The following is a 9,963-nucleotide window of genomic DNA, read 5'->3' as shown; positions in this document are numbered from 1 at the left end:
CTGTCTGTGTATTTCAAAAATATTGACTATTGTTGGTTATCAGCTACTAATCGTCAGGGTTGTGGGCACTTGGGTACCGGAACGCCACCGCGAGGTGGCGCAATACCCAATCACAGCCACTGAATACTCGTCATTGGCGTTTGAAATCAAGACGCCATTGACGTCTCGTCTCATTGTCCACCTTGTCAATCCATTTATCAAAAAAAAATCTTGAAAAAGTTGACGCAGTGTCATAATTGTCATTTTTGTGTCTCAATTTATAAGAATTCTCCGACGAATGTCAGGTGTTTGCTCTATATATTGCGTCTCTAATTCTCCTGACCTAATTTTTGCATTCATAGAAGTGTTGTTTTTACCGAATTAATCATAAAATATCCTCCACCAACAGGTATTTTTTCATTGAGTTACATTTTGCTCCAATTACCTTTCGTACAATAAAATTTGCCACGATTTTCTAGGTAAATTTTATCCAACTCGTCTTTTCGTATAAAAATTACTTGAATTTACAGACACTAATGCCTTAAAAAAGCGGATTAAAGTGTCTTAATTCGGACACTAGTCTTTTTAGTGCAGATAGATGGAATGAAAAATTCCAGGGGAGAAAAATTCACTATTCGTTTCGCACGTTTTGCCCGGATGAAGGGTGAAAAACACCTACACTGAGAAAAACATCCTAATTAACTGAAATATATTTAGTTGAGACCGGTAATTTTTCCTCAATCACTTAAGGATGTCCAAGTGCTTTGGCTTTTTTCTACAATGACATGATTTTCCACTTTTGAAGTCGAACATTAGAACTGTCATTTGAGTCCCACTTGACCCCAAGTGTCCAGACATTTTACAATGATTTTATTATTTAAACTTTGCAGGTCGAAATTTGAATCTCGATATTAAACCTTTAGAAAATATTTTTTTAAATCTGAAGAAAAATTATAAAGTTTACTTTTGAATGAAGATTGATGAAATAATTTGAAAATTCCAATTTTTTAAAATGACGAGCATTTTCTATAAATAATCTATAAACAATAAATTTCCATACTAAAAATCATTTGTTCAGAATCGTAAAGAAATCGATTTCGCGCCTAAAAATATAAGGTTTTCGAAAGTTTAAAAAATTTCAATGATTTATTTATAAAAAATATAATTTTAATGACACTACTTATTCATAATTTTTTTCAAATCGTTCGCACGCAATTACTTAACAAATTTGATGATTGAAGAAGTTGTGTCAAATTGTAAAAAATACTTTAATATTCTAAATTGTTATCCATAAGATATTTTTTATCGAGCAGATCCCATGCAACTTGTCGGGAAGCTCTCCCGAAATCTTCCCTCACCGCCACCCTGGCCGCGCAAAAAAAACGTTACCCTCTGAAAAAGTTTTCTCAATCCATCCCACCCACAGAATCATCACCCCCAGCCATCATCATCCCGGAATTCTCCCCGAAACCCGAAAATTTCCAGAAAAATCATGGGAGCGAGATTCCGCAGCATCCGCCCGTCCGCCCGGCAGGAGCCGTAATGCCAGTCTCCCAGTTCCCCCGTCGCAGCGCCACCGTCTCCGCCACCGAAAAATGGGCGTGTCCTCCCCCCCATCCGCCGGCGGGATTGGCTGAGCGCGGCGAATCCCATTGGCTCCGCATCAGGTGGACGTGACCGTTTCCGCCGGAACGATGCTGCGCAGTCATCTCGGCCCGGCCCCGCCCACTCACCTCGGCGATCCCGACCCCGTGGGACCCCCGTGCATGCCGTTGCCACTAGCCGTGACACATTCGACAAGCGGCGCCGTAACGGGAAGCAACGCGCGGCTGGGGACATTGAGACTGAGAGCACCAACGGTCCACAGGAGAAATCACTCCGCCCTCACCACGAAATATCGTTCCGGACGTTAAAACGCGTCGGTGTTACCGAGTGCCGGCGAGAGTGATGACTCTCAAGTGATATTTAAACAAATTCTCCGGCAAAAACTCGTCAACTCTATGAGTTTGTGATCCCCAAGGTGACCTTTCCATCAACATTGACGGGAAGAGAAAAATAGTGCAAGTGAAAATAAACGGCGGAACGCGCGTGTAAACACAGTTGATGCGGCGCGTGTTGACAGTGTCGTGACGCGGCGAAAGTGAATCCGTGTGATCCGAACGTTTTTGGCGTTACTTGAGCGTCCGGCACCATTGATTCAGTGATATACAATCGTAAACAATCGAATGGTGATCAATTGTCATTGAATAGTATTGAGAGGACATTGGGGCACGGGCTAGGCCAATTGTTGGCTCAACGGCCTCACCACGCGCTCCGACGAGTGGAGCGGTCTCCTGCCCAGCTCCACTATCGTGGGTGCTGGGGGGTCACCATGGTTGGGATTGGGTGCTGGTGGTGGCGCCGGAGCAACAACTGGCGGTGGAAGTCCTGTGGAACTCGAGGGACACTGGGGAAGAAAATTGTATGGGGCGAGTGTTGCACCACCACCACCACCTCCGCATCATCATCCCCGTGCACCACTTGTTTTTGCACCACAGGACATGAGGCAAATACTCAAGGAGGAGCCTGTACCACGTGCTTGGCCACAGCCTGCTCTTGCTGACACAGCGTCGTAAGTTTTTTTTTTATGAATATTTATCGGGAAAATTGCGACTGAGGGAATGGCAATGGGTTTTCTTCTTGAAATGTTGACGGCGGGGAGGATTTCACGTTGAGTAAAGGAAAAATTGTTTGAATTTCAACAGCGTCTCTTGAAGTAGGGGAGAGTGGGGTTAAATGGACCGCTTGAAAATGTTGATAACTTCGGAATGGCTGAGTGAACTTACTCGGGGTTTGTTTGAATCACAAAGTAAGTTTTGGGCTTTGAAATGAGATGTGATTTATGAAAATCGCATCATTTGGTCGGGAGTTGTGTGGGAAATTAAAAATTGTTGGAACAAACAGATGATTTTTCATCCATTTCGCATTTTGAGAAAAAAAATTATTTGCTAAATAAATAACCGAATTTTTTATATTTTTCCATTGAAGTTTTTGGCTGAAATAAATTTGTTTAGAGTAAATTATGTGGTTCAATCAGATAAATAACGAAGTAACAAAGAAATTGCACTTGAGTTTTTTTCTTGAAATGTTGATGGCGGAGAGGATTTCACGTTGAGTAAAGGAAAAATTATTTGAATTTCAACAGCGTCTCTTGAAGTAGGGGAGAGTGGGGTTAAATGGACCGCTTGAAATTGTTGATAACTTCGGAATGGCTGAGTGAACTTACTCGGGGTTTGTTTGAATCACAAAGTAAGTTTTGGGCTTTGAAATGAGATGTGATTTATGAAAATCGCATCATTTGGTCGGGAGTTGTGTGGGAAATTAAAAATTGTTGGAACAAACAGATGATTTTTCATCCATTTCGCATTTTGAGAAAAAAAATTATTTGCTAAATAAATAACCGAATTTTTTATATTTTTCCATTGAAGTTTTTGGCTGAAATAAATTTGTTTAGAGTAAATTATGTGGTTCAATCAGATAAATAACGAAGTAACAAAGAAATTGCACTTGAGTTTTTTTCTTGAAATGTTGATGGCGGAGAGGATTTCACGTTGAGTAAAGGAAAAATTATTTGAATTTCAACAGCGTCTCTTGAAGTAGGGGAGAGTGGGGTTAAATGGACCGCTTGAAATTGTTGATAACTTCGGAATGGCTGAGTGAACTTACTCGGGGTTTGTTTGAATCACAAAGTAAGTTTTGGGCTTTGAAATGAGATGTGATTTATGAAAATCGCATCATTTGGTCGGGAGTTGTGTGGGAAATTAAAAATTGTTGGAACAAACAGATGATTTTTCATCCATTTCGCATTTTGAGAAAAAAAATTATTTGCTAAATAAATAACCGAATTTTTTACAATTTTCCATTGAAGTTTTTGGCTGAAATAAATTTGTTTAGAGTCAATAATGTGGTTGAATCAGATAAATAACGAAGTACCAAGGGAACTGCACCTGAGGAATTTTTTTCACGCAGAGGGAAGGAAAAATTATTTCAATTTAAATAGCGTCTCTGGAAATACGGTAGAGTGGAGTCAAATGGACCGTTTCAAAATGCTGATAAATTCGGAACGGCTGAGTGAAATTTCCGAAGTTTTCTTTCATTCTCAAAGTAATTTTTGGGCTTTAAAATGAGGCATGATTCATTAAAATCGCATCATTTAGTCAGGAGATACTGACGATCAAAGATAGTCTGTCTAAAAAAATGTTAAATTATCGAACAAAAACCACTGATTTTTTTAAATTTTTTTCGCGGACTGAGAAAAAAATCATTATGTTGAATAAATAACTAAATTTATTAGACATCAGCATTGAAATTTTTGGCTCAAAAAAATTCGGTTAGAGTAAATAAAGTATTTGAATCTAGTAAATAAAGAAGTGACAAAGTTTAGGTTCGATTATATTCTTGCTGACACAGCGCCGTCATTTTTTTCTGATGTATATTTATGACAGAAATTTTCCTCGAGGGTTTTTTTTGTTCAGATCAGCTTGAAAATTCCCTTCAGTACTAAATTTAAAAAAAAGGAAAAGATTCATTGAAAAAATGGGGCAAATGGACATTCTTGAATCGTCAATAACTCGGCAACGGCTGAGTGAAATCTCTCGATTTGTTTTTCATTTTCACTCATTTATCAACCTTTCAAATGAGACATGATTCATCTAAATCGCATCATTTCCCCAGGAGATATTGACGCTGAATGATGATCTGTTTGGAAAACTAAAAATTATTGAAACAAAACAGGTGATTTTTTTATCCATTTCCCATGCTAAAAAAATAAATTCTTTATGTTACATAAACCTTCAAATTTATTAGACAACTCATTGAAATTTCCATCTCAAACAAATTCATCTAAAATCAATAAATCAACGAATAATTTATTTCAATCAAGTAAATAACAAAGTAAAAAAGCTTTCATTCAGTCTTCAATTCCATTTTATCCGCATATTTATTGACGTCCAATAAATAGTTTTTTAAATATTAAAAATGTTCATGATTTATTAGAAACGAAAGACTTATTCATTTCCCACTGAAACAAATAAACAAGTTCACTGACTTCCGGCCAAAATAATACTGAAATAAATAATAAAATTTCAAACATTTTTTTTCCATTCAAATACGTCATCTCTCCGGGTGCAAAACTCCCAAAAAAGTTCATAAATTGAGAGAACATTTCACCTCTCGAGGAAATACCGAGCATATGCTCGTGCCGTCGGACAGCGCATTGGTCTCTACCACTGCCCCCCTAGAAAAATGATCCCACCGAAGGATTAAATCAAGAAAAATGTTCATTTCAAAGACATTTAATTCCCCCTCGTCATCATGAAAAAATGATCCAAGTCAAACAACGAAAATAAATGCAGGCGAGATTGAATTTTCATGAAGCATAAATACGTAGTTACGGAGTTATAAAGAGCCATGAAAAGAAGATAGTAAAGATAGAGAGTAGCGTGCAGCGGTGGGAGAATGCTCAAGCGAGCGTGGGTCCCCGCGGCGAAAGATATTGTTATAGATTTTTATGCGACGGTTTTAAACGCCCTCGTCGTTCATTGTCAAGTATAAAATGAAAATAAATGTTACGGTTTTCTATCTCCTCGCGGGGGTGTGGGGGTGGTTTTTCACGGGTGTTTGGTGTGTCCATGACGGGTGTACACGGGTGTATAACAAACACGAGTCACACATACAGTGGGTGAACAATAAACCGCGGTTTATTGCGCCGCTTCGCTTAACGGATTTGTACGACGTGCAAACGACGCGAGGCGTGCAAATACCACGGGAAAACCCGAAGGTAAACCGAGAGAGTCAGTGAGTCAGAGGTGGCATGGGTATTTTCTCTAATCCAATAGTGGTGGTCCCTTTAACGAACTTTAGTGGGCGAAAAGATGTGGGAAAATTCAGTGGTGAGTTAATGGTGGAAAAAAATTTGGGGAAATAGTGAGGTTATCATGGAAATCTTGAGGAAAAATTACTGAAAAAGTCAAGTGAGGCGAGGGGCTATGCACTCGTGAAATGACTGTGTCACTCTGGATTGAAATCACGTGAAGTCAGTCGAAGTCGAATGAAATTAGTGAAGTCATGGGATTCAATCGATTTCAGGTGATTTCGGAAGAAATCACATACAATCACTTGTAATCAGTGAAATAACATGGAATCATGGAATCAGCGAGTAATCAGAACCGGCAAAGGGTCATAAGGGTCAAACGGAAGAGACGAGCAACACGAGCCTTTCAATCAATTTAAATCGTGAAATCGCAAAAAAAATCCAATCCCATGAAATCTACACTTTAAAAAAATCATTGAAATTGTCTATTGGTTTCAACGGTTTTAAAATGATTTATTCGACTCAAATGAAGCAAACTGTTAATTCGTAACCAAAATATTTAAATAACGACCCTAAGGGTCAAATTACTCCGCCCCCACAAATTATTCAACCCTTCAAACTCACATTTTGCAAAAATTAAAGGACGAAAATCACATGCAATGACTTGAAATCAGTGAAGTTCGGTGAAAATTCGGTGGTGAGTTAATGGTGGAGGAAAATTTGGGGAAATAGTGAGGTTATCATGGAAATGTTGAGAAAAAATTACTGAAAAAGTCAAGTGAGGAGAGGGGCTGTGCACTCGTGAAATCACTGTGTCACTCTGGATTGAAATCACGTGAAGTCAGTCGAAGTCGAATGAAATCAGTGAAGTCATGGGATTCAATCGATTTCAGGTGATTTCGGAAGAAATCACATACAATCACTTGCAATCAGTGAAATAACATGGAATCAGCGAGTAATCAGAACCGGCAAAGGGTCATAAGGGTCAAACGGAAGAGACGAGCAACACGAGCTTTCCAATCAATTTAAATCGTAAAATCGCAAAAAAAATCCAATCGCATGAAATCTACACTTTAAAAAAATCATTGAAATTGTCTATTGGTTTCAACGGTTTTAAAATGATTTATTCGACTCAAATGAAGCAAACTGTTAATTCGTAACCAAAACATGTAAATAATGACCCTAAGGGTCAAATTACTCCGCCCTCACAAATTATTCAACCCTTCAAACTCACATTTTGCAAAAATTAAAGGACGAAAATCACATGCAATGACTTGAAATCAGTGAAGTTCGGTGAAAATTCGGTGGTGAGTTAATGGTGGAGGAAAATTTGGGGAAATAGTGAGGTTATCATGGAAATGTTGAGAAAAAATTACTGAAAAAGTCAAGTGAGGAGAGGGGCTGTGCACTCGTGAAATCACTGTGTCACTCTGGATTGAAATCACGTGAAGTCAGTCGAAGTCGAATGAAATCAGTGAAGTCATGGGATTCAATCGATTTCAGGTGATTTCGGAAGAAATCACATACAATCACTTGCAATCAGTGAAATAACATGGAATCAGCGAGTAATCAGAACCGGCAAAGGGTCATAAGGGTCAAACGGAAGAGACGAGCAACACGAGCTTTCCAATCAATTTAAATCGTAAAATCGCAAAAAAAATCCAATCGCATGAAATCTACACTTTAAAAAAATCATTGAAATTGTCTATTGGTTTCAACGGTTTTAAAATGATTTATTCGACTCAAATGAAGCAAACTGTTAATTCGTAACCAAAACATGTAAATAATGACCCTAAGGGTCAAATTACTCCGCCCTCACAAATTATTCAACCCTTCAAACTCACATTTTGCAAAAATTAAAGGACGAAAATCACATGCAATGACTTGAAATCAGTGAAGTTCGGTGAAAATTCGGTGGTGAGTTAATGGTGGAGGAAAATTTGGGCAAATAGTGAGGTTATCATGGAAATGTTATCGTGAAATCACTGTGTCACTCTGGATTGAAATCACGTGAAGTCAGTCGAAGTCGAATGAAATCAGTGAAGTTATGGGATTCAATCGATTTCAGGTGATTTCGGAGGAACTCACATACAATCACTTCTGAAATAACATGGAATCATGGAATCAGCGAGTAATCAGAACCGTCAAAGGGTCATAAGGGTCAAACGGGAGAGACAAGCAACACGAGCCTGAGGGTCAAATGACTCTGCCCGTTTCTTCCGTCTGACCCTCATGACCGTTTGACCCTTCCAATAATTATTCTCGATCGCCCGCACTGTATTGCTCAAATGGATAGAGTGCAAAATTTAAAATCGTTTAAAATACTGTTCAATAAATTATTGAAATCATCTTGACTTAAAATATCCATATGTAGTTGACAGTAAATCAAATATTTGCCGGCACCCCGCAGTCAACTTCACGTCATTGAAAGCGTTATATATTTGTTCTGAATCATCACAAAATATTGAAAATTTTTCACAAAATAATTCATGATACGTCTCACTCAATATTTAGTTCGAATAAACACGAACCCAATTTTCCGTTTTCATCGTCAAGCCATTTTTTCTCATAGTGGAAAAATATGTATTTAACCCGACCCATGCGTATTTACTGACACTAATACACCAATTGTTGGGCAAAAGCAATCGCGGGAGGAGAATTACAATAAATCGACTGAGGCTCGCGCACGCCAGTACACAATACCCACATATACATCTTTTCGCATGGCGTTATAGTTATTACGCGTTAACCGGAAAACCTACCGCTATTTACGTCCCACATAACCCCCGGAACCCCTTCCCGAGCGCGATTTATAATGCATTCGAAGATAATGAGCAATGTGTAATGTATCCGAATATAATCCCTGTGAATATGAAATTGAGAATTTATTTTACTTCCGTATGAGTCTGCACTCGGACTACGTGGGGGCAATTTTCATTCATCATTTTGTTTTTTTATGCATTATTTGAGTAATTGAGTATTTATTACATTTTTTTATTGGAATTCAATTTGTTCACTTTTAAATGATTCCATGAAAAGTGTTTTTTTTAGCGATTTCGCGATTTCAAATGGCTTCAGGGATTTCAAGCGATTTTAATTTTTGCGTTTTATCTGTTTGCGCAATAGAGTGAGGGCTACTGAGGGTGATTGTCGGAAGGGTCAAATGGTCATGAGGGTCAGGCGGCAGAGGCGGGCAGAGTCATTTGACCCTCAGGCTCGTTTTGCTCGCCTCTCCCGTTTGATCCTTACGACCCTTTGACGCTTCTGATTACTCGCTGATTCCATGATTCCATGTTATTTCACTGATTACAAGTCATTGTATGTGATTTCCTCCGAAATCACCTGAAATCGATTGAATCCCATGACTTCACTGACTTCATTCGACTTCGACTGACTTCATGTGATTTCAATCCAGAGTGACACAGTGATTTCACGAGTGAACCGCCCCTCGCCTCACTTGACTTTTTCAGTAATTTTTCGTCAACATTTCCATGATGACCTCAACATTTTCCCAAGTTTTCCTCCACCATTAACTCACCACCGAATTTTCCTGCATCTTTTCGTCCACTAAAGTTCGTTAAAGGGACCACTATTGGATTAGAGAAAATACCCATGCCACCTCTGACTCACTGACTCTCTTTTTGACCCTTTTGATTACTCGCTGATTCCATGATTCCATGTAACTTCACTGATTTCAAGTCACTATATCTGATTTTCGTCCTTTAACTTTTGAAAAATGAAAATTTGAAGGGTTGAATAAGTCGTGGGAGCAGAGTAATTCGACTCTTAAAGTCCTTCTTCATATATTTTGTTCGCGAATCCACAATTTGCTTTATTTGATTCGAATGAACCACTTAAAAACCAACGAAACAAATAGCGAATTTAAATGATTTCTTTAAATTATTCATTTCATGCGATTGAATGGGATTCTTTTTCGCGATTTTACGATTTCAAATAATTTCAAGGATTTCATGAGAGAATTAAATTATCCCATCAGAAGGACAACTGCCAATTATCCCCCTTCATCATCATCATCTTCAGTAATTTCTCCCAGAGAAAAAAAATCGTCCTTCTCAATTTCCATTTTCGAATCCAAAGAAATCACAAAAATCCCATTATTCCCCCCCCCCCAG

The 9,963-nt window shown here is 38.5% G+C and overlaps 1 protein-coding gene across 1 annotated transcript in view; it reads left to right on the top strand.

The window, feature by feature from the left end:
* The first annotated feature begins 2,347 nt into the window (after positions 1-2,347).
* The window catches only part of LOC107048418 (transcription factor collier), a 116,702-nt gene continuing 109,086 nt past the window's right edge, over positions 2,348-9,963 (top strand). The window contains exon 1 of the mRNA XM_015271576.1: positions 2,348-2,590. Within this exon, the coding sequence (XP_015127062.1) occupies positions 2,520-2,590 (71 nt within the window). The 5' untranslated portion in view covers positions 2,348-2,519. The remainder of the gene's footprint in view (positions 2,591-9,963) is intronic.

Source organism: Diachasma alloeum, unplaced genomic scaffold (assembly GCF_001412515.2).
Source record: "Diachasma alloeum isolate Michigan unplaced genomic scaffold, Dall2.0 Dall_scaffold_00192, whole genome shotgun sequence".
NCBI classification, from domain to species: Eukaryota; Metazoa; Arthropoda; class Insecta; order Hymenoptera; family Braconidae; genus Diachasma; species Diachasma alloeum.
Note: the sequence above shows the minus strand (reverse complement) of the source record. Positions and strands in the feature narration are given on the sequence as shown.